Genomic DNA, 24,753 nt, shown 5'->3' with positions numbered 1-24,753 from the left:
CAGCTTTTAACTTTACATGAAGTATCACATTATTATCATTAATCAAAAAAACCGTATAACTGGGTAAAGATTTAATGCTCAGGTAGAAGGCAGACTCCAAGAATTCAATGAATGTAAAGTTACGAAGAAAAGGGTGACGTTTCGGGTCGAGACCCTTCTTCAGACTGAGAGTCATGGGAGAGGGAAACTAGAGATATGTGGAAGGGTAAGGTGTGAAAATAGAAGATCAAAGCAGATAACAAATAAGGAAATGGTTCATTGTAAGCTATATTGAAGCTGACATTGCGGCATACAATCAGTAGCATTTAATCAGGAAGACAGGAGAACGAGGATGTGGAGGGATGCAGATAGAGGGAAAGCAAGGGGTACTTGAAGTTAGAGAAATCAATATTCATACCACTGGGTTGTAAGCTGCCCAAGTGAAATATGAGTTGCTGTTCCTCCAATTTCCTACAGCTTTTTGAGTATGCATTGCCACTCGGTAAAATCCTGTCAACTTTCTTTATATCTTCTGAATTTCTTGGCATTAACATAGTCAATGACCAAAAAAGACACAAAGTGCTAGAGACTCAAAGTTAGTGAGTCGGGCATCATTCCTGGAGAACAAGTAAGGTGATGTTTCGTGTCCGGACTCTTCTAAAGTCCGAAGAAAGATCTCGAGCCAAAATGGTGCATATCAATGTTTTCCAGAGATGCTACTGACTTACTCCGGCACTTTGTGTCTTTTTGTCACACCAACATCTGCAGTTCCTTATGTGTACCTTATATCTATAGGCAATGTCCAGACAGCCATGCACTTTGCAGAATGAATTGCCACTTACACTGACTTTTGTTGGATCCAATATTGCTTCTTTTATTGGTTCCTGCTAGAAAGATTATAGATTGGACTGTTCTTGTATTTATTAAATTGAGAATTTTCAAACAAATTCTTAATAAGTTGGAGAGCAGTGGTGCAGCAGTAGAGCTGCTGCCTTACTGTGCCAGAGACCCGGGCTCGATCCTGACTATGGGTGCTGTCTGTATGGAATTTGTACATTTTCCCTATGACCCCGTGGGTTTTCTCCGGGAGCCGGTTCTGTTTCCCCCCCACACTCCAAATGTTTGTAGGTTCCTAGTGTGCAGGATAGTGCTAGTGTAAGTTGTGATCACTGGTCAGCACGGTCTCGGTGGGCCAAAGGGCCTGTTTCAGTGCTGTATCTCTGATCTAAAGAAGATGAGATCAATTAAAGAGCAAGAAGAGGGAAAAACTGCAAAAAAAAAAAGAAACATGCTATGGCATGTTACCACAAAACAAATTAAACTTCATTTTGCGTCCTATGCAGTCAAATCATTCCATTTATGAGTACAATCAAATCATACACAAGTACAATAGATACTGCAAGGAGAAATGTAAACAGAGCAAGATATAGTACAACAGAAAATGCAGACAAAAATAAAGTGCAAGGGCTGCAATGAGGTAGTTGGAGAATCGGAATTGCACACCTAGTTTGTGAGAAGTCCGTTCAGTAGTTTACTAACCGTGGCGAAGAAACTGTTCCTCAATCTGGTGCTATGGAAATGGCACTATTATCAGACAATTGAACGGATCTAACATAAACTAAGGATGTAGTCCTGATCTCCCAATCCCGGCCCTTGCACATATTTTGTTTTAATCTGCATTATCTCTTTGCTCTAATACTATATTCTGCGCAGTTTATTTTTCACTTTGCAATACCCGTTGTACTTGTGTGATTTTCATTGTACTCGTGTATAATATGATTTGACTGAATAACACACAAAGCAGTTTTCAAAGTATCTTGATACACATGACAGTAATAAACTGATAATAATTTGCCAATTAATTATTTTGTGGGAGAGAAATTTTTGAAGTAGTGATGTTGACCAGGACATGATAAAACTCTTTGCTTTTTTTTGAATGCACCATGTCACTGTGCATATAGATGTATAGAGCCTCAGCTCAACCTAATTAATAAGACTTCACATCTGATAATGCAACAAACCATCGATGCTGAATTGAAATTTCAGCCAACATTATACACTCAAGTCCACTCCGGCATTTGAATCCATGTATTTCTGGGTGCTAATGTTTACAGGACTTGGAAACTTGAGATTTAGATGCCTGTGGTTGGTAAAGGGAAATAAATATTGGAAGAAGTGAGCTGAATTTCATGTTATGAAAGAACAAATCAAACAGGGCTGAAATCAATGAAGTCTAGAACACCAGAAGAAGCGGAAGACAATGAAGGACGGTAAACATGAAGCATCCAAATAACTAAGTTCAAAGACTAGAGGAACTGTATTCACAGACAATGACACAAAAGACTAATGGAAATAGAAATAACAGGCCATAAATGAAAGATTACAGAAACACAGACTTAATTCCCTGGAGAACAGAAGAAGTTTGATAACAGAAAATGAGGTAGAAGTCAATTGTAGAAGAAAAAATAAGGTGATTATAAGTTTATGTTTTCCTTTACCTACTTTCTTTTTTCTTTTTCAGGAAATCAATCACTTCCTCTCAGTCAATTCCTGTGATTCCTTGCCCTTGACTAGGCTTGTGGGATTAAATGATCTAAAAAAACAACTAGCACTTCATAAAGAGGACACTAAAATCCTGCTAAAAGAATGCCAAGGTAACTTGATAGTATCTTAATGTATAAAGATCCTGTCAACAGTACATGAAAATTTTATTTCAACAGAGCACAATCGTGTTAAAAACAAGCTTTAAAATTGAGCTGCACTTCACTAAATCTTTCTTGCAGATAAATGTTGCAGTATCAACATATTGAACCGACTACACCACTGTTATAATAGACTAAATTAGATGGTGTGCATTAAACCTGCTGTTTATAGTAGGAATTTTCTCCAAATTGTTAAATTAATTAATTAAACAAATTGGAATAAAGGGATTTTATTAGCCAAGAAGAAGGCACGTGTTTGCTACCCACCCTTGCCTTCCTCTACCCAGCCTCTTTGGTTCCTAGCCATAGAAGGTTGGAACTTTGCCACGTGACTCAACTCAATAGGAATCTAGTCCCAGAGCAGTATTGCCCTCCCAGGAGATTCGGTGCCCTCTGAGTGATTAGGTTTGCTTATCTTAGCCTTCTGTCAAAACTTGGTAAACCACTCAGATCATACGACATGTTAACGTAGATAGCAGCTTTAACCTCCCAATCCAAGTTCAATCCTTAGTTTTATTTGTTGTATCAGGGGACTCGAGGAAGTGTGTACATTTCCTTTCTTAAAATGAAAAGATGCCTTTCTCAGTGTTGTGGATGGCTGAATTTCCACCATTCCAATAGGACTGCATTATGAATGTACAATTGTAATGTGTGCATACTTTATATCATACATTTTAGTACAAACGGTGGAAGTTTCTGTAGCTGTATTATTTTAAAGATTACAAGCTATACTGTTAGACTTGATTTAATACATTTCTAAAATGTCTTCAGATGATCCTGAGTCCAGTGTCCTTGTGAAACTAGTCGTGAATCTTCTGCAATTGTGCAAGTCTGCTATCTGTCACCCTGCTGGAAAAGATATATTGGGTGAGTACTTAATCTGCCTGTGATTCAATGTGTGGGAGAAAAAAACATGATCCTCAGTCTTCATAGAGAATAGCAACGCATTAGAAAACTAGAAACTCTTCCTTTCAGAAGTGACACTTTAGATTTACGGACTAATTTATCTTGTATTTTAAATGTTTTTAATTGAGCAAATGGACACTGGCTCATTTATATAAATGGCAATTTTAGGACTGGAAATGTTTCTTAGTAAAGCATTATCAACCCACACTGAAACCAATAACCTAGAAAATATTAAGGAACAAATGGATATTGTTAAGGGGTTTTAGTGCCTTTCGGTCTGAATAAACAAATATCATCAAACAAAAACTTTCACTGTGGAGCTCTTTTAACATACCAATATTTGAAACACACATCACAGGACCACAATCCAGCAAACCAATACCTCCCAGCTGAGTTCAAAAGTGACAAATGGATTGGGATTTAAAACGTGGAATATATTTCATAGGATGGAAAACCCAGCCTGAACTGGCAGAATGTTCAGTTGATATAAGAATCCTATCCAGAATTAGTTTGAGCCATTCCTCTCCAATTCCTGCTTAAAGCAGTCTTCATCACTAAATAAAGGACAATTAAACCTGAGCAAAACACAAAGTGCTGGAGCTACTCAGTTGGCCAAGCAGCATTTTTTTTTTTTGGTTTAGTTTAGAAATAGAGCATGGAAACAAGCCCTTCGGCCCACTGAGTCTGCGCTAATCATTAACACTATCCTACACACATTAACACTATCCTACACACACTAGGGGCAATTTACAATTTTACCGAAGCCAATTAATCTACAAATCTGTATGTCTTTGAAGTGTGCGAGGAATCGGAAGCACCCGGAGAAAACCCATGTGGTCAAAGGGAGAACGTACAAACTCCGTACAGACAGCACTCGTAGTCCAGTTCGAACCCGGGTCTCTCTGGCAGCAACTCTACCGTTGTCCCACCCTGCTGTGAAGGGAATATTATGATGTTTTGGGTCTGGACTCTTCTACAGATTGAAGAAGGGTCCCGCCTAAAACGTCTGTCCAATCCCTCCACAGATGCTGCTTGACCTGCTATATTCCTCAACACTTTGTGTTTTGCTCAAGATTTCAGTTCCTTCTATCTCTGAGCCAACTCACATTTTTTTAATGACTGGTGTAGAAAATGGCATGTGTTTGAAACTGGGGTTGGTGTGCATCTGATCAAACAGTATTCTATTCCAGAGCCACTTGATAATAGTCTGATGAATGGTCTCGACCTGAAACGTCACCCATTCCTTCTCTCCAGAGATGCTGCTTGTCCTGCTGAGTTACTCCAGTATTTTGGGTCTATCTTCACTTGATAATACCGTTGTATGTAAACAATGAAGAAGATAATTTCCCTTGAACCTGTTACATTACAAGTTTAGCAAGTTGCACTTTGGTGTCCACCTTTGATGTGTTAGTCAATTCATTATGAAAACCTTCAAAGCGGTGTATTGCACCGGAAGTGGCGGCGCTGTTGAACGGCTGCGGCTCGCCTGCAGTCCGTTTGTCTTTACTTTTTTGTTGGTGTTTTTTTTTGTCTTGTTTTAGTTAAATATTTGGTTATTAGGTTGTGTTAGGTGTGGGGGAAGGTTTTCTGTCTCTCCCTTCGGGGGAATGCGACTCTTCTGTCGTATCCCCCCTTCTCTGCCTCCGTCTGCGCTGAGGCCTAATGGCGGAGCTGGCAGCCTCCAACCTGCGACCGACCTCGAGGCTCCGGAGGCAGAGCCAGCCAGGACTCACCAACGCGAGGCTGGTCGACTTCGGAGCTGTGGCAGCGTTCGGGCGCTCCAGTGGCAGCGGCACGACTCGGGGCTGAGACGGTGCTCCAGTGAGGGCGGCCCGGCTCGGAACTGAGACGGTGCTCGGTGAGGATGGCCCGGCTTGGAGCTGAGACGGTGCTCCGGTGGCTGAGGTGGCGTTCCAGCGGCAGCGACATGAATCCCAGGCTCGGCCGCGGGCCAGTGGACGACATCGTCGGGAGCTCACAGGTCACAGGCTGGTGCCTGTTTTCCGGAGCTCCCACAGCAACAGCTGCGTCCGCTGGACTGGAGGGCGGCAGCTTCGACCACCCCGGGCCGCGGAGCTTGAACCGGCCCGTTTGCGGAGCTCGGTTGAGCCGCTGGACTGACTACCATCGCCCGGCGGGGTAACAACATATCGCCTCAGCGCAGAGGGAGAATGAGGAGGGAAGAGACTTTTAAGGGAAGAAATCTTAAGACTTTTGCCTCCATCACAGTGAGGAGGTGCCTGGTGAACTCACTGTGGTGGACGTTAATTTGTGTTTATTGTGTGTTTTGTTGTTTATTATTATATGTATGGCTGCAGGCAACGACATTTCGTTCAGACCGAAAGGTCTGAATGACAAATAAAGGATCTAATCTAATCTAGTTTCTGGATTATTTAGTTTGCAGCAATTATTATTTGAATATATCCTTGAGGTTTACATTCATTTTGTTATTTCAGAAGCTGCAGGCAAGTGCTTTGGAGAAATGGGTCCAATTGACTTTTCCACCATTGCTTTACAAAACAAGAAAGATAAATTTCATTTCAAGGCGTCAGAAGTTTTGAAAGAAAATGATTCTAAATTGGTTTGCATTCTCCTCGGTGTAATTAATAATGCTCTCATTGACCAATGGTGAGTTTATGCATGTTTTGTAATGAAGCAAAGAGAAAAAAAAAGGCCTTGCAGATCACTATAGTCTGCATTACATATACCCTTTAGAGTGAATTTGTGTGAATCATTATATTTATTGCACAGAATATTATTTGTATACAGTTTTGTAGCATCCTATCAGCAAAATGCACACAGCGGTTTTAATTAGGCTTGCTTATGCGTGATTTTGTTGAAGAGTTTATTGCATACTTTCATGTACATGTACATATAACTCCCAGATAAAATCTCGATTTTCCCTTGTAGATGTTGCATTGTGACTATTCATCCTGTGTTGGAAGTAATAGTCTAAAATTTCAGCTGCAATGTCCATTTGGTCAGTTCGAAATTATGTTCTAATCTTTCACTACAGATTACAGGAGAAGGGAGGAAGTTGCTTTGCTAAAAAATGAGTTTTTTTTCCATAATGTGATACATGTCATCTGCAAGTTGGGGGAAAAAAAATTGTTTTGAATTATTAATTTTTTCCACATAAATTCCATGAGAGCAAAGTTTAATCCGTAAATCAATTTTTGGGGTAATTTAAGAGCAATTTGGAGCAATCGGCCCTGGTTCAAAGTGAACCCGGACTAAACTTGCCCAGTTAATCCAGTTCAAAGTGAGCGATAGATTATGTTCAAGGAGGAACTGCAGATGCTGGAAAATCGAAGGTAGACAAAATTGCTGGAGAAACTCAGCGGGTGCGGCAGCATCTATGGAGTGAATGAAATAGGCAACGTTTCGGGCTGAAACCATTCTTCAGACTTTGCTGTCTGAAGAAGTGTTTTGGCCCGAAACATTGCCTATTTCCTTCGCTCCATAGATGCTGCCGCACCCGCTGAGTTTCTCCAGTAATTTTGTCTACGAGTGATAGATTATTTTGGGCATATTGCAGTTCCATCAAAGGAATGTAATTTGTTCATTTTCAGGTACTATTGGTTTAGAAGAGCGCATAGAGTCAAAGAGAAGTGAACAAAAATTATTGTAATTTTACTGATTGCTTTTACATAATCTAGCCTTCCTGTTCTTTTCTGCCAGTATTGATGTTCGCTTTGCAGCTGCTAAATGTGCAAAGAACATACTTGCCACCCAAACAGGCCACCAATTCTGGGAGTTCAGTAAGAATGAACCCAATGGTCCTGATCCCATGTTGATGTATTTACACCCTTTCCGAACACCCAGAATGAAGGTAATTATCCCTGAACACAGCAAAGCATCATATTCACTGTGTAGATGCAGAATAACAATCTTATCTGAAGCTACATCTTAGCTAATGTGCAGATAATAGCTCCACTGCTAAACTATCTATTTTAGTATCATGCTATTGCCTTTCATATAACCTGCTTCCGTCTGTCTTAAGTTTTCTGATTTTGTTTTTTAGCAGTTATTGTGATAATGTTTTTAAAATTTTTAAATATGTCACATCGTGCTTTTTGGCTCTGGCACTAACGCTATAGTTAAATTCTCCTCTGTCAACTTGATCTTTCTTTTCTACTGTTCATCATTTTTCTAATGGATGAAATAATTATTTCATGGTTTTGAACACTTTTTGGTGTATATTTAACCTTACCCGTTGCCAGAATGCAACTCCTTTTCTTAAAATATTGACTTTATCCTCTAACCTTTCGCATTCATCTGTGATTCTGTTGTGTGTCTTTCCTGTAATAAAACCATTATTAAAACCTTTTCAATAAAACCATTGTGTAAACCTATGATTTGTTGACATAGATTCCTGAGCTGCTAGCAGACAGCAGATCCAGTCCTTCTGAAACTCTTGATGACAGCAGTTTGTGGATACCTCAGGGTGTAAACCATGACACATGGTTGAAAACACTAACCTGTAAACTATTAGACAGTGGAGGTGTGAGGAGTGAAGTTCTACAGTTAATAAAGTCACTATGTGAGGTAATCTGGTACTTTTTTAATTCTCCAGATTTGTTTTTGTGCCTTTGCTTGAAATTGATATTTAAACATTAACAGTGTACCAATGCAACCAACCTTGTTGACTGCTCAGACTGAGTGACCCCTGCACTCTAATCAGATTATTAAATATTTCTGTATATTAGGAATTGTTTTCTTTATTTCATTACATTTGTGGATTTTGAGTAACATCATGGCCAAAAATGACACAAGGTGCTGGAATTACTCATCAGATCAGAAGTGAGTCTGAAGAAGGGACCCAACCAGAAACGTCACCTCTCTGTGTTCTCCAGAGATGCTGCCTGACTTGCTGAGTTACTCTGACACTTTGTTTTTCTTTTTTGAAAAAAACACCATCTGCAATTCCTTGTGTCTAATGTAATGACTATTTTGTTGGGGAGTTTGAAAGAAGCTAATACCCAGTTACAAACTAAATAGCCAGGTTGTTTGGAATCACTTATTCCAGTTACATCACGAGCACAACCTCTAGTTTTTCTCAATTATCAATTTATCTTTTCTCTTTAGACTTAGCAAAACGATTAACTGGCAGGCTTCAATAAAAAATAATGTTTTGGAACTTATAGTTGGAATTGAATTTGAAGCTTTTAAAAGGCTATCTGCCGAGTTTAAACGTTGTACATTATAACCTCAAATTTGATTTTGTTCATGTTTGTTACCTTGTTTCATCAGGTGAAGGCTGACTTCTGCCAGATGATTCTTCCATACTTGATCCATGATATTCTCCTTCATGACGATAACAGTTGCTGGCAGGGGTTGTTATCTAACCACATTCAAAGTTTCTTTAATGTGTGCTGTAGAATGGGATCAAGCTCTAGCAGATCCACCACACCAGCCATTATTGATTCAGGTAATGGATTTTACACAAGTCCACTGAAAAAGTATTTCAATAAGCATTTCAATTTGATGGTGTTGTACATCAGTTTGTATAAAATTATTTTGGAAAGTAAGTCTTACTTTGGAAAGTAAGAATGTATGAAACCTCAGATAATTAGCTAATAGTTCAGCCCAACTAGCCCACACTCATGCCCACTACTTGCCCACCTTCATGTCCCATCTACACTAGTCCCACCTACCAGCATAAGCCCGTATTCCTCTAACCTATCCTATCTATGTACCTGTCTAAATATTTCTTAAACGTTGGGATAGTACCTGCCTCAACTACTTCCTCCAGCAGCTCGTTCCATACACCCACCACCCTCACCTTAAACCTCTCTTCTGTTCTCGATTCCCCAACTCTGGCCAAGAGACTATATGTGTTTACCCAATCTATTCCTCTCATGATTTTGTAATAATGCCTATCCCTTTGGTATTTCCACCACTGAGCCATTAATTTGGATTATTGCCTTCAGTATATTTCTTAAATAAAATATTTTTTTCATTGGATCATTTTCTGAATTTAATATAATGGGGCAGTTCCACATAGATTGTCTATCTGTTCAAGCTGAATACTTAAATTTTGTTTTGTGAGCATATTGAATGGCAGAGCAAACTCAATGGGCCGAATGACCAAATTCTGCTCCTATGTTTTATGATGATCATATCTAACCTTTTGAATATTCTACCATCCCTCCGATTGTTTTAGCAATACTAGTCCTATGTTTGTTGCAGCCTCTTTCAGACCGTAGCTAACTTTGGATCTGCCGTTTTGAGATTTAAAATACTACAGTGCACGGCAATCCATTATTCCTTTTTGGATGCCCCACAGCATACTTCTGGAGCAAACAATCTTTTCCGAAATCTGGCATGCAAAAAGATTGCCAGACAAGCAGGAAAAGATTCAATATGCTCAAAACCTCCTTTAAAAAAAAAAAAAATCATACATCCCCACCGTCTGCTGGGAATCCCTGCCCAGTGTGCAATTGCAGAACTGCACAAATTAACCATGTACTGTGCCACGCATTTGTTGCCTCATCTGCGTAACAATATATGGTTCTCACATTTTATTGTCTTCAATTAAATCAGAACCCACAAGCAAGTGGAAGTAAGTGATCCTTGATCTCCAGTGACTGCCTAAGTAGAAACTATAGGACATAGAACGTCTCCCCTTAGCTCTGTACTTTCCACTAATATTTCTGAGTAAGTAAAGTTCTCTATGATGTTGCAATTTTCTCCACTTTAACAGTATCTCTGTATATAGATTCTCATTTTACTCTCACACTGACAGTATTAGCCTCTTATTGTCAAAGCAACAACAGAAATATTTCTATTTTTTTCTAATTAACTCCAGGAAAAAGCTCCATCATTTAAAAATACTCCATTAATAATGTCCTCATCTTTTCAGTTTCCTCTTTCCTCTGAAAACATTTCAGTTTTCATCCCCTCTGCTCCACCAAATTTGCACTTCATTGTTCCTCTGCCTTCTGAAGTTCCTTCAAGGAAAGTATGGCAGTGACTGTCATTCAACATTAATTTCTCACTCTCAAGTATGGCTAAAGTACCATATTGGCATCAGTATGGTAGGGATCTTTTTTATCTTCTGCTGAATCTTTCTAAAGTTTACGCCTTTAGAAAGCATTTCTGATAATCACACGTTTTCTGAATAGTAGTGAGTATAATCAAAAGACGACACAAAGTGCTGGAGTAGCTCAGCGAGTCAGGCAGCCTATCTGGAGAACATGGATAGGTGACGTTTCGCGTCTGGCCTTTCTGTAGACTGATTGTGGTGGCGGGAGGTAAAAGCTGGAAGAGAGGACAAAGCCTGGCGAGTGATAGGTGGATACAGGTGAGGGGAGTTTTCGAAAGGCAGATGGTTGGCCAAAGGCAAGACATGAAAAGGCAAAAGGTGTGAGATAAGGATGGAAGTGCAAATTGTGAAGCCAGAAGAAGAAATAAAGATGGAAGGGAAGGGGAGAAATGGGTGCAAGTCCAGGTTGGCTACTGGGAAGAGGGGGTGGGTGAGGCGATGGAGAATGGGGGTGTTGTTGTGTGGGTTAAGGGCCTGTCCCACTTAGGCGACTTTTTTTTTAGGTGACTAGGCTGTCGCCGGGTGTCGCCTGTATGGTCGTGAGTAGCTCCTCAGCCGCCCAAAGTGTCGTAGAGTTTTTCTGGTCACCACTGGATTTTGAAATGTTCAAAGAAAATTTGGTGACAGTAGGCTTGACGCCAATGAGTGTAGCTCGACTTCTCCTGATGTAGGTGCTGTCGTAGGTTGTCGCCAGGGTGACGTGACGTCGGTTGTCGCCAGGTGCTGACTTTGGTGAATTCCATTGGCTACTACTACCTACTGAATTGTCTTAAGTTGTCTTCAGTTGTCGCCGACAGGGTCGTAGCTTGTCGGAGCTTGTCGCGGGTAGACGTAGGTTGTTGTAGGTGTGGTCGTATGTGGACAGCCTAATGAGTCGCCGGTTGTCGGTAGCTTGACTTCGACTAGGTGGTAGGTTGTTGTAGCTCATCGTAGACATTGTCGTAGGGGGGTCCAGTTGCCGGTTTTTCGGCGACCTGCTACGACTATGACAGTCGCCAGCAGTCACCAAAAAAATCGCCTAAGTTGGACAGGCCCTTTAGTCACCGAAAAGTAGGGAATTCAATGTTCACAAACAATCTAGTTGTGAAAGTGGTTACATTTTATATGAAGCTTTTTCTTTATTCCCATTTGTTAACCCAGTTTTTATTATTTTGTCAGAAACGGACAGCCTTCCCCACGGATCTATGGATAAGACCTCTCGGCGCACAATGCTGGCTGTGGTCGATTATCTGCGCAAGCAAAAAAGGTTTCAACAAAATTTGTTCATATTCTTTTAATTTACGTAGCAGATGATGCTGAAATGTCACAACAGATCATTCAGCATCTGAAGAAGAAAAGTAGGTTAGCAAAAAAAGCTGCAACTCTTCATAAGAATTCAAGTCCCTATGAGTATTGGTGAATGGTTGCATCTTGCCTTGTTTATCAGACTGTTACTGGAATGAATAACCTGAACACAGTGATTTTATTTTAATGTTGCATCAATACTATCATATTTTTCAAGTTGATACAGCATCATTGATTTAGTTTAATTTTAAATGTTTGAAATTAAGTCAAGAGAAAACTTTTATTTTTGATTTTTGATATTTTTCTCATTTCAGACATCAGCTGAGCACTGTATGGGATGACAACTTCTGGCTGGATCTGAATTATTTGGAGGTTGCTTTGACAGCCCAGTCATGTGCAGCTCACTTTACAGCCTTGCTTTATGCAGAAATCTATGCTGATAAAATCAGATCTGACGAGGAAGAGTTGAAACGGTACTCCCTTTAAATTGTAGCAAATCATAAAAAGTCATGTGTAGGAAGGAACTGTAGATGCTGGTTTATATTGAAGATAAACTCATTGCTGGAGTAAGTCAATGGATCAGGCAGCATCTCAGGAAAAAAAGAATGGGTGACATTTCGGATTGGAACCCTTCTTCAGTTATCTGCTATGACCTTCAGTGTGTCCACAAACAAATAACAATTTGCCCTAAAATATAAAATAGTGCCATCTTAAACTTTACCATATTTTGCAAAAGTTTCACTGTGTTCTTAAATTGTCTGAAATAATATATATTTAATCAACAGCTTTCTGTTTTGATTTGACAGCTATGTGAATTTATCTGGAACCTTGTTATTTTTTTTAATGTGGAGCCTCAGTCTATAGTGAATGTATTGGGGCTCATTGTATTTTTGTTTGCTAAAGTTAGTAAACATTGAAAGAATAATAGGTTAAGATTGCAAACAAAGGATCACTAAGGGATCAACTAAGGGAGACATCTAAAAGTTAAGACCAGAAGATTTTAATTATCCTTTTAAATTCTATGGCAGAGCATGAACAAAAATTGAGAGTCATAAAGTCAAACAGCATGGAAACAGGCCCTTCGGCCCAAAGTCCACAACAACCAACATGTCTCATCTACACCAGCTTGCATTTGGCTCTTATCCCTCTAAACCTATCCTATCCATGTACCTATCTAAATGTTTCTTAAATGTTGTGATAGTACCTCTGGCAGCTCCTTCCATACACTCACCATCCTTTGTGGGGGAGAAAGTTATCCCTCAGTTTCTTATTAAATCTTTCTCCCCTCACTTTAAACATATGTGCTCTGGCTCTCGAGAGTTAAGTAAAACTGAAGCAGGATCACTGACTGGTAACCAGCATAACTGGAGAAATTGAGATGTGCCTAATTTCTCAAAACTAAAGATAGACACAAAATGCCGGAGTAACTCAGCGGGACAGGTAGCATCTCTGTAGAGAAGGAATGGGTGATGTTTCGGGTGGAGATTCTTCTTCAGACTGATGTCAGGGGATTGGGTGGGACAGAGATAGAATGTAGTTGGAGACAGTAAGACTGGTGGGGGAAGCAGGAGGGTATACGGGGGTTGCGCGTAAGGTCATCGGGTCAAAGGGCGTGAAGCATGGAGCAGCTCAATCCATCTGGAGGACATGGCAGCCTCGGAATACACTTAACACACGAAACGCGTACTTTCTTACCTGTTAAAAGCTGCCAAAACGGTCAATTGTTGTGCTGTAAATAATTGTGGAGGGTGACTGAGCGCTCTGAACCAAATGCTCGAGTATCGTTGCTCTGAACGCGAGCAACAAGGTGTAAGCGGCAGAAGGAGCGCATCCATCGGGACAGCCCCCACTCTTCCCCTCCCCCACCCCCCCTGGGGTCAGCGCTGTCCGGCTACGGCCGCTCTCTGCCCCGTCTCCCCCTGTGGGCCGCACTGTCACGGGCTGTGGGTCGGCAGCGCACACACACGGAGCCGCAGCTCCGGAAGCTGCAGCAGAGTTGGGGACGGTCTCGTCCCTCCGCCCACCCAGAGCCACCGACACCCCTGACCTCCTCCCCCCCCCCCCCCAGATGCTGGGACAGAAGAAGGGCCCTCTGTGCTGGCACCAATAGTAAATGCTTACCTGCAGTTCACCGTGAGTACTCCAGTTGGCGTTGCATGGCAACATTACAGGTCACGGGTCGTGACCTCGACTGCCGTGCAACCTCCCTATGGAGAGAGGAGGAAAGCAAGGGCTATTTGAAGTTAGTGAAGTCAATGTTCATACCGCTGCACGTTGAAATGAAGTTTTGTAGCCCGCGTAAAAGCTTTCATTGATCTATCCACATTCTGAGAGTAATTTTTTTTAGTTGTCCATCTCATGCCTTCAGTAAAGTGAGCAGCACCGTGGCGCAATGATAGAGCTGCTGATCTTGCAGGAGCAGAGATCCAGGTTCGATCCTGACTACGGGTGCTGTCTGTACAGACTTTCTACGTTCTCCCTGTGATCACGTGGGTTTTCTCTGGGTGTTACCTCCCACATTCCAAAGACGTGCAGGTTTGTAGGTTAATTGGCCTCTAAATTGTCGCTGGTGTGTAAGATAGAACTAGTGTGAATAGGTGATTATTGGTGGGCTCAGACTCAGTGGATCGAGGGGCCTGTTTCTACACTGTATCTCTAAATTAAATTAAAGGATGAAGTATGGCTTGGATTTGGGTTCCAAATGTTAATTTCCCACTCAGCCCAAACTTAATAATTTTTGATGGTCAAAAATTAACCCAAAGGAATGTTTAGTGTAAAAATAAAATGTAGCAGTAGCTGCAAAACTAACATGTCAATGGTTATTTTTTGTATAACTGGTAACAAATACCTGTACTTGCAAAAGATGCTTCAGTAACACAATTCATTTAAAAATAATTATTTATGGTATTTAGGAGTTCTCGCAGAGCAGCTCGCATCTTAAAGTTTGATGAAGGCAGCCAAGAACAAACAATCTCCAGCTTGAGCAGTAAAAGCAGAGAAGAAACGGGGATTAGCTTACAGGTACAGAAACTTTGTAAATGGCTCTTGCATCTCCTATCTGCAACAAAGTCTCCGAGACAAGAACTTAAATGTTTATATAATGAACTGCAGATACTGGTTTACAAAAATAAGGTTCTACACTGCCCTGCTCCATTGTGAAATCTCCTCAAGGTAGGCCGACTTTGAAGAAGTTCTCAAATGAAGAAGTGTCCCAATCCAAAAAGTCATCTCTCCATGTTCCCCATGGAGGTCAAACACCCCAGCACTGTTCTTCTGAGAAAACAGAACTAGTGTGAACGGTGATTGTTGGTTAGGGTGGACTCGGTGGGCCAAAGGGCCTGTTTCCATTCTATATCTCTAAAACCTCGTCTTATAACAGTGAAATATCTATGAATAATAGATGACATTGGACATGTACCAGCACAGGAACAGGCCTTTCAGCCTTCAATAACCGTGCCAACGTGATGCAAAGTGAAACTAATCTCCTCTGCAAGCAAGGAGATTATGATAGCGAGCAAAAGTGAACAAGAACAGAAATGAATTTACCAAGACAGAGAAGTATTCAGCATCTTTTGGGGTGAATACTTAAAATAACTACTCAACCCCGACTGTGTCCTTGACCTTGACGCCGTCCAATAGCATCTGACCTAGTCTCCACCCCTGACCAATGAGAATTTGAAGATACCAAATCCAAATGTCTCAGAAGTGGATGGTATCCTTTGTGGCTCTAAAATTTAGCAGAGAAATGTAAGTCTCACATACACCCATGTCTAGAAAAAGGAGGAAATGCCAAGATACATCATTATTATGCCTTTAGTCATGGTAGTTACAGAGCCGTCTCCTGTAGGACGCAGGGAACATCATCACCATGGTCATTCTTAACCTTCCTACCTGTTGCTCTGTCATGTTCCTGTGATAGCTGATGTGGAAAAGTCATCACATATGAAAGAAATTTGGGAATATGCATTTTCTATTACTCAGTGAAAATATATCGTCCTCAACTCTGAGGGTCTGCCAAACAGAAGACCAATTCTCTGCTTACTATCTAGAGCAAAATCCAATATTCCATGAGGTCTCATCACCAGATCGCATACCATCAACAACCAACTCAGTCAGATAGCCTTTATCCATGTCTGCACCTTTGAATTAATAATAAACAAAAGTTTTCATAATAAATAAGGGCAATCTTTGGCAGGTCAAAAGGCTCCAGGAAATAGTATTACTGCATCAGAGAAAGTAAGTTGATAAAATATCTTGTTCGTCTTTAAGATGTTGTATTTTCCAACAGGAGCTACTGATTGAAGTCTACAGAAGTATAGGAGAACCTGATAGTTTATATGGCTGTGGTGGAGGGAAGATGTTGCACCCACTTGCCAGGTAAAACCTGAGGTTATTGATACTTCCCACTATGACTGACTGATTTAGTTACATTCTGTATTCTTTCTCCCATTATTGTCTATAAATCCTACCGTACTTCTTAGACTTTGCAGCAGTGATAAATTCACTTCCCTGCAATTATTTTGAATTTGGTATCAAGATGTTGACGGCCCCAAGCCTAAGGTTGGGGGACATCAGAGCACAGCTTACAGGGTAGGGGTGTGGGGGATAAGGGCAGAGTCTGAATCTTGGTAGTTGGGGAAGAAATGTGACCTTGGTGGGGAAAGTACAGATGGGAATTCTGAGACAGTCATTTGATCTTGGAAGATAAGCAGAATCGGGCAGTGTGTATTGAAAGAAAGAGACCAACACTTGGTAGTTGGAATGGTTAGGATGAAATATAGCACGTTGGGAAAGTAGGTCCTGGAATTGGGAAGCAGCAGTACACTGATGGGAAGATCAGGACCAATGTCAGAGGAGAGTTTGAGTATGCGGGGGAGGGGGGCAGTGTCAGGGACCAAGCACAGGTCACTGAGGTCAAGCTGCAGCGTGTTAGCTCTCAGTACAGTGCATGGAGGTCCAAAGATGAACGCAAGTTAAGTACATGCCTGGACTTAATATTATACTATTTAGACCATGTTATCCCAGGATTGTCCTTTGAAGGGTGGCCCCAGGACAACATATTTCAAATTCCCTGCCATGATCCAACAAGAGCATCAGATGGTAACTGCAAGGACATGAGAAATAAATTACTTACTAAAGGTGATTGGATAGAAAATATAATTATGCAGTGGAACATAGATAATTAGATATTTAATAAAGGTGAATCTCTAACGATACGGAGTAAGCAGGATTGGAATAGATTTGTAGACTATGGGGAATACCATTTTCTTAATCGATCATGTTTTGCTCAGTATTTCTAGAGCTTCAAAATGGGAGTTGGTATTCGTATAACTGAACTTAAGATGCACATCTGCAAATATTTATCATGTGCACAGGTGAATGTAATATTTCCAAGAAACTGGTTTCAGACAATATACAAGAGATATTCCTGCACAAAATGCCCGCTAATATTTAATTTCATTTGCAACCAATCCTAATTCTTTAGATGTTATTAATGTTTAATATTTTGTTTTTCAATGTAACAGAGTTCGAACATATGAGCATGAAGTGCTGTGGGATAAGGCTCTTGTAACATATGACATTGAAATGAATCTTCCTGTCTCTACACGCCAAGCTGGTATTGTCCAGGTAGTTTATTTTCATAGGGGTCTTAACACTAGTATTAAACATGCACTATGTAACTATAACCACGATAATTGCCTAGTTTAGATGATGGAAAATCAGAAAGTGATCTGCACTGTTTTCGTTCAGTAAATCTGCGGAATATGTTAGGGAACTTTTCCATGGCAGTCCATTCTATGGTATTGGGTATTTTCACTATTTCTGGCAGCTTTTTAAATGCCCAGCTACTTGCCTGCAATCCTCATGTGCTACAGATATCACTGAAGGAGTAAAGGGCCGGTCCCACTTGGGCGTCATTTGCGCGTCACGCAGGTGGAGCTCGAAGATTTTGTGAATCCCAAAATCCTGGGGCGCCGCGCGCAACCGCGCTTAACTGCCTACGCCACCATGCCTCGCCATACGCGCATCACGTGCTCATCACAACGGGTAAATGATATCGCGTAAATGAGGCGCAAATGACGCCCTAGTGGGACAGGCCCTTAACATTACAAAATGTTATCTTGATTTACTGGTGCATTGCATTGTATTTGTGGTGAGGTGAATGAGCCTGAAAGAATATTCTTTTTGATTTAGTCATGCCATTACTGTAGTACTCAACCAGCAACCTAAGTAATGAAAATTCAATAAGAATAATTTCATAATTATTTATTCAATAATCACTAGCAATTGGGAGCAAAACTATTTCAGCCCAGTTGCTCCTTTGGTTTCTTCCTCATTAGCATCAGAACAAGGGGTCATAGTTTAAGGATTCCAGAACAAGGGGTCATAGTTTAAGGATAAGGGGGAAATCTTTTAGGACCGAGATGAGGAAAATGTTTTTCACACAGAGTGGTGATTCTCTGGAATTCTCTGCCGCAGAAGGTAGTTGAGGCCAGTTCATTGGCTATATTTAAGAGGGAGTTAGATGTGGCCCATGTGGCTAAAGGGATCAGGGAGTATGGAGAGAAGGCAGGAACAGGATACTGAGTTGGATGATCAGCCATGATCATATTGAATGGCGGTGCAGGCTCGAATGGCCGAATGGCCTACTCCTGCACCTATTTTCTATGTTTCTAAAAGATAAAAGCTCAGAGTTACAAAAAATCCTGATGAGAAAAGAAAGGCGTGCATTTATATAATGTCTTTCTTCAATCTGAAGAAGGGTCTCGACCCGAAACGTCACCCATGCTTTCTCATTGTGAATGAATGAATGGATAAGTTTATTGGCCAAGTATTCACATACAAGGAATTTGCCTTGGTGCTCCGCCCACAAGTGACATGACATATAGTGACAGTTAAGAATGATACATAAAAAATTAAACATTAATAATAAAACATCATTGATTAAACATGGGAATTAAATAAAATACCAGAGCAAAAGGAGGCTGCAGATTTTTGGTTATTGAGTAGAGCTACTACTCATGGGGGAAAAAAGCTGTTTTTATGTCTGGCTTTGGCAGCTTTGACAGTCCTGAGGGAAGTGATCAATTGTACCAATTGTGGCCCTTCCACGTCTGGTATTTTTTTCTCTGCATTTCCTGTTGCTTATATGTGGTTTGATTGTATTCATACTTTGTATGATTTGACTGGATAACATGCAAACAATTTTTTTTCATAACAGATGACTTCCATTGCTTAAATTTTATTGAATCAGCGGAAGTTTGTAACTACTTGACAAGTTACACACACAGCTGAGCACTAATAAAAATAAAGTCAAAATTCTTGTCTTCAAAATGAAGCCACCATTTCATGTTATTGTGTTCCACAACTATCTCCGAAATTGGGACAATGTGCCTTGATGCTGAATACTAAATATCTGGGACGCAATTTGATGCATTAAACAGTAGCACCTCACTCACTCCTCAATTACAAAAAACCATGAAACCAAAATAATCTACTCGTGAAAAATAGCTAACATCTACTTGGGGTTAGTTGCAGTTGCTGTATGTTGATATCACAATTATAAGCTAAGTAATGGAGGGAGTCAAGATAGTGCCGTCAACTGACAACTATTGATTAATAAGATGCCAATCTATTTGTGGACATTGCTTTTCTGCGTGAATTTTTCTATTTAACATGCTCAGTTTGATGATAACCAAGATTAATTTGTACTTGTTTATTGAAGGCTTTACAGAACTTTGGACTATGCCATATTCTAACTACATATCTAAAGGGGCTTGAAGTTGAAAACACAGAATGGTGTGAGGAACTGCAGGAAATCCGCTTCCAGGCAGCCTGGAGAAACATGCAGTGGGATCCTATCCCTCCAAGCAAGTAAATACAACGTTTTCTGCTGCAATAAACTGAATTGCGCTCACTTTTATGGTAAAATTGTCATCTTATCATACATGCATTAATTATAAATACAGATTTTGGACTTCAAACCAGATCACAATCAAAATGCAGGCACTCCCCGACTTATGCAATAAGCGATTTACATGAACACACACTTACATAAACAATTCTCTCTAGCCCACTGCTTTATTTTGGAGTTACGTGTCTATTACGAGTGCGCTACTGCTTTTCTCGTGGATGCTCCCCATGTGGATAGGAAAGGTTTAGAGGTGATCAGATACAAACAAAGGCAAATGAGACCAGCTTAGTTATAAAACCTTGTAGGCATGGATAAGTTGGGCTGAAGGGCTTGTTTCCGTACTGTAATGCATAAACAAAGAAGATATAGATGGAGTCCACTTCAATAAGAAGAATAGAAGAGCAAAATGTGTTTTAACAATAGAGAGACGTCATTCAGATTATGGGTCCCTATACATAAATCACAAAAAAATTAACCTGTAGATAACGAGCCCATTAGGAAGGCAAATGTTATGCTACGGATTTTGCTCCACTTTTCCGATGCTCATGTTCTTTGATTCTTCCTTTGTTTTCCAAAATGATTGGAAACTTTTTGTTGTCTTTTCCCAGAGGTGGGAATTCGGGACCTGGGTATCATGAATCTGTGTACCATGCTTTGCAGTCTCTGAAAGACCAAGAATTCTCTGCCTTCCATGAGGTTTTGAAGGTTGCCAGGTAACGTTTCACTCATTGCAGATGATTTGTTCAAGATTTTATCTACTTCTGGCATAATAAAGAAAATTTCCATTTTCCTTGTCGTTAGAAGTCCTGTAAAACCTGAGCCTGCCAATATCTGATACAATTGCTCACCTCAACTATATTTCATACGTTGTGTTTCAACCATTCCAACTAATTGAGTTTCAATTTATTGTGATGATAGAATTAAAGAAGTTGAAGAATTGTGCAAAGGAAGCCTGGAGTCTGTCTACTCTCTATACCCCACACTATGCAGATTGCAAATACTGGAAGAACTAGAAATCATCGGGCACATGCTCTGCAGGTAACGAACTGATGTTTTATCATCATTTGTATTGAGGATTATAATTAGTCTTTGTCAAGTTTTAAATTATTTTTACTTAAATAACTAAACAATGTACGTGGCTGAAGGACTGGTGAGGACAGGGCTAGACTTAACTGCAGTCACCAGACTTAAATAACCTCTCCTTATAGTAGGTATGTTACAAAACCTACCTGAATCGTGGCTGAGCATCTGCCCCACCCCTTGTGTGTGATTTTGGCGCTGTTTAGAGGGGGCGGGTTTAAAACGCGATTTTTACTAGGCTGTTCCAATCGAAAATGTTCAGCCTAGTAAATCATTAACGGAAAATCGCTGAAAGACCCCGTCGCAAAAGGTATTATTAGTTTTTATGGCCTTGTATAATATTTATAGTAGTTTAAAAATCACTCTCTCACTCCGCAACCTCTCGCAGCCCCAGGGTTTTATAAAGCAAACATTAAATGGGGCTTGTATATAACCCTGTATATAAAGTTTTCTATAGCGAGTAGTTCATTTTGGGCTCTTTATATCCCGCAGTATTTTTCTGGGCACTTGAGGGCACAAATCCAGCGCAATGTGAACGTTCTAAACCAGCGCGTTCACAGGAACCCACTAAAAATAGACTTTAATTTACAGCAAATGAACACTAAATTTCCTTCCATTTGGCCTATAAATTGATGTAAATGAGATTTAAAAATCATGTTTTATTGTGAATTATTTGTGAATATTATTTGGACACTTGGGCTATTTAAAAATGTTAATCATTTATTAAGAAATGGATAGATGTTTAGATATAGCAATTGAAGTTTGAAATTAGCTACAATTGGGTAACTAACTAATTATAAGCTTTAATTTCAGGTCATCCAAGTAAGATTATTTTATATTTGTTTCAGAATGCTTCAATCTATGATAACTGAAAATTTCATTCAGTTCTCTTAATTTTTAAGAAGGTTATGGGCTTTTGACTGTCCACGATCACAGCTTTTTTGTTATGTCCATAGAAAATCAATAGGGAACAAGATGCTAATTTCCGAGTATGAAAATGGCCATAACCTTTTTATTAATCGAGATATGAAAGTGAATTAGGTGTCAAATTCAACTTATTGTTATGCTTTATCTGATGGGATAAATTGCAGACTTGATTTTTTAAATCTCAAAATTTTGTAACATTGCTACTTATAGTTGGCTGTTTAACTAATAGCCACTAAGGCTGCATTATGCCTGTTGAATAACAGATTAATGAAGTCAACATTGCTGATTTGGAATGGATACAAAGGAAATTCATCGAAAAGAGGGCAAAAAGAAATAATGCTTTCTAAATAATGAGAATCATTTTCTAAATGTTTTCATTTTCATACGTGACATTTCTTTGTTTTCAGATCTGACCCAGATGATGCTTTGAATACAGTACACAGAAAATGGCAGCAACAGCTTCTGCTTCTCAAGGACAGTGACTTTACATTCCAGGAGCCTGTCTTAACCATGAGGACTGTCATTCAAGAGCTGCTTATCAAAAAAGAAATGGATGGTCAAAGGAAGGAACTCATTAAAGATGCTCTGACTGAGCATTTACTTGAAATGGCAAAATTAGCAAGAGCAGCAAAAAATTCCCAGGTTCAGCTTCGTTTTGACATTTTTTATAGTGGGCATTAAGTGATACAAAATGTTAAGTTATTAAGATGTTAATCTGTAGTCTTATAATTAAAAGCAGCATGTGATTTCAATGCATTTCTTGGAGCTTCATTTATCACTGTACCAAAATAATTAACAAAGGAACTGATTTTGTTTTCACGCACTATTTCCAATTTGTCCATATTTATAACGTTTGTTTGGTTCCAGTTGGCAGAAAAGGCAATTTTCCAAATCAAACAGCACAATCCAGTTGGGTTTGGTGTTTCTACCTGGCAGCTGGAAGAAGCCCAAGTCTTTTGGGATAAACAGGAACAGAGTCTTTCTCTTGATATTCTCAAACAGATGATTGACAAGCTAGAGGTAAGTTCATTAGGCTCAAATTACACAAATACTAAAAATGGTTTAATCAGAATTAGTAAAAGTAAGTGATCATGCTTCTGAAAAGCAGGACGAAATTCAAAAACATGTAAATTAAACGTACATTTAAACAGACCTAAATTTGAATGCCATCTCAAAAATAAACCCTTGATAGACGACCAAAAACCTGGCTAATCTAATATTGTGGTGATTGCAACGTATTTCGTCTTGCAAGCAAAACACATAAATGGAAAAAATTAAGGCAAATAGTTATTATTTATTGAGGGCAAAGTAAATGTATAAATACTTGATGACATAATTTGAAGGACAATGTGTCAGTTGTATTGGAAATATATTTTTAATACAATGATGAGAACAGGTAAGCCATTCCAAAATCAAAAGAAACGCAACCTTTTCTGTTGTTGTGCACATCAATTGGATTAGAATTGAAGAAGTCTCTCTTACTCTGCCTCTAACAATGGATTTTCAGGATGTAAAAACGCAGAAGCGTTACAATCCATTCGTGCTCATACAGATCTTTACATGACTTTTGAAATTACTTTCACAGTTTTGTTGTGTAGGCATTGAAAAGATTTTCAAGAACGTTGAATATGCATCATTAAGCCAAGTTGATAGTCCCTATCATTTTACCTTTTCTTCGGTATTCAGCTGTGGTCTTAATTTTAGAATCCTGTTGCATTTATAATTTTCCACCTGTTCTGTTTTTTCTTCTTAGGGAACTGATGACAAAGCATTAGTACCACTCTATGTTGAGTGTCTGAGACTGTGTGGAAATTGGTTGGCAGAAACATGTTTAGAAAGCCCTGGCACTATCATGCAGATGTATTTAGAAAAAGTAAGGAGTAAATTACCAGTTATTTCTGTATTGTACTGACCTATTGGGGAAACATTGGACTTTTAACTTTCAAACAAATGTAATGGCAATAATATTACACAGTTTTAGACTATTGCTTTTTGTTTATTCAGGCTGTGACTCATAGCATTCAACATAAGGACATAGTTCACAATGGGAAAATTGAAGCATTTTTATCGTTGGCACGGTTCTCTGATGCACAGTATCAGAGTATTGATAATTATATGAAGTCGTCTGAGTTTGAAAACAAACGTGCACTTCTCAAAAATGCCAAAGCAGAAATTCATTTAATGAAGGAACATAAAGTTCAGATCAACAGGTAAACAGATGTGAAAACTTTATGTCATGAAAACAATTTGTGTGCTGATTTAACAATACAGGCACCTCGTATTTTACACGTGTTCGATTTGTACATTTTTGAAATGACACGCTGGTTTAATTATTACGTAAACCTAATTTATTTTTGAGATAACGCATTCAAATTTAGGCCTGTTTGAAAGTATGTTTAATTGACATGTTTTTGAATTACGCGCTGCTTTTCAGAAACATGATCTTTGCGTAAAACGCAAGGTGCCTCTATGGTGCCACTTCTGATTTTCTATGTGAAAGCACAGTACTGTAGCGGCACCTAGTTGTTAGGCCACTCTTGCTATGCGAATCCCCGGCAGTCACAGGAAGGAGTCACGGGATATAGGGGTGTGCCCTAGTATATAAGAACTGACCTTCCCTCTCTCGCTCTCTTCCTCTTCCTCTCTCTTCATGAGAGTGTCCTGCCACCTCAGCAGGAGCTCAACCGACCCCACGAGGCAACTCCCTCTCAGCAACAACAATGACTATTATGTTAGAGTGCTAAACGTGCATGTATATCTAACCTACAATGCCTGATTAAAGAATCCATTTATTCACGACGTTTGTGTCTCTACACTGGTGACCCGACGTTCCAAAACGGATATTTTGGATTTCAAATTGGTGGTGACCTGATGTCTGCAGCCAACAGCCCAGCCCAGCTCTACGGTAATGA

The 24,753-nt window shown here is 39.7% G+C and overlaps 1 protein-coding gene across 1 annotated transcript in view; it reads left to right on the top strand.

Annotated features, from left to right (window-relative positions):
* The window catches only part of atm (ATM serine/threonine kinase), a 123,193-nt gene that overhangs the window by 61,507 nt on the left and 36,933 nt on the right, over positions 1 to 24,753 (top strand). Inside the window, 18 exon segments of the mRNA XM_055637019.1 lie at positions 2,501 to 2,633; positions 3,453 to 3,548; positions 6,044 to 6,215; positions 7,269 to 7,419; positions 7,959 to 8,135; positions 8,841 to 9,018; positions 11,794 to 11,881; positions 12,234 to 12,392; positions 14,832 to 14,940; positions 16,208 to 16,296; positions 17,445 to 17,547; positions 19,646 to 19,794; positions 20,443 to 20,547; positions 20,753 to 20,872; positions 22,249 to 22,483; positions 22,709 to 22,861; positions 23,595 to 23,714; positions 23,846 to 24,051. Coding sequence (XP_055492994.1) covers positions 2,501 to 2,633; positions 3,453 to 3,548; positions 6,044 to 6,215; positions 7,269 to 7,419; positions 7,959 to 8,135; positions 8,841 to 9,018; positions 11,794 to 11,881; positions 12,234 to 12,392; positions 14,832 to 14,940; positions 16,208 to 16,296; positions 17,445 to 17,547; positions 19,646 to 19,794; positions 20,443 to 20,547; positions 20,753 to 20,872; positions 22,249 to 22,483; positions 22,709 to 22,861; positions 23,595 to 23,714; positions 23,846 to 24,051 — 2,543 coding nt within the window.

Source organism: Leucoraja erinacea, chromosome 6 (assembly GCF_028641065.1).
Source record: "Leucoraja erinacea ecotype New England chromosome 6, Leri_hhj_1, whole genome shotgun sequence".
NCBI classification, from domain to species: domain Eukaryota; kingdom Metazoa; phylum Chordata; class Chondrichthyes; order Rajiformes; family Rajidae; genus Leucoraja; species Leucoraja erinaceus.
This window is presented reverse-complemented; position numbering and strand designations above follow the sequence as displayed.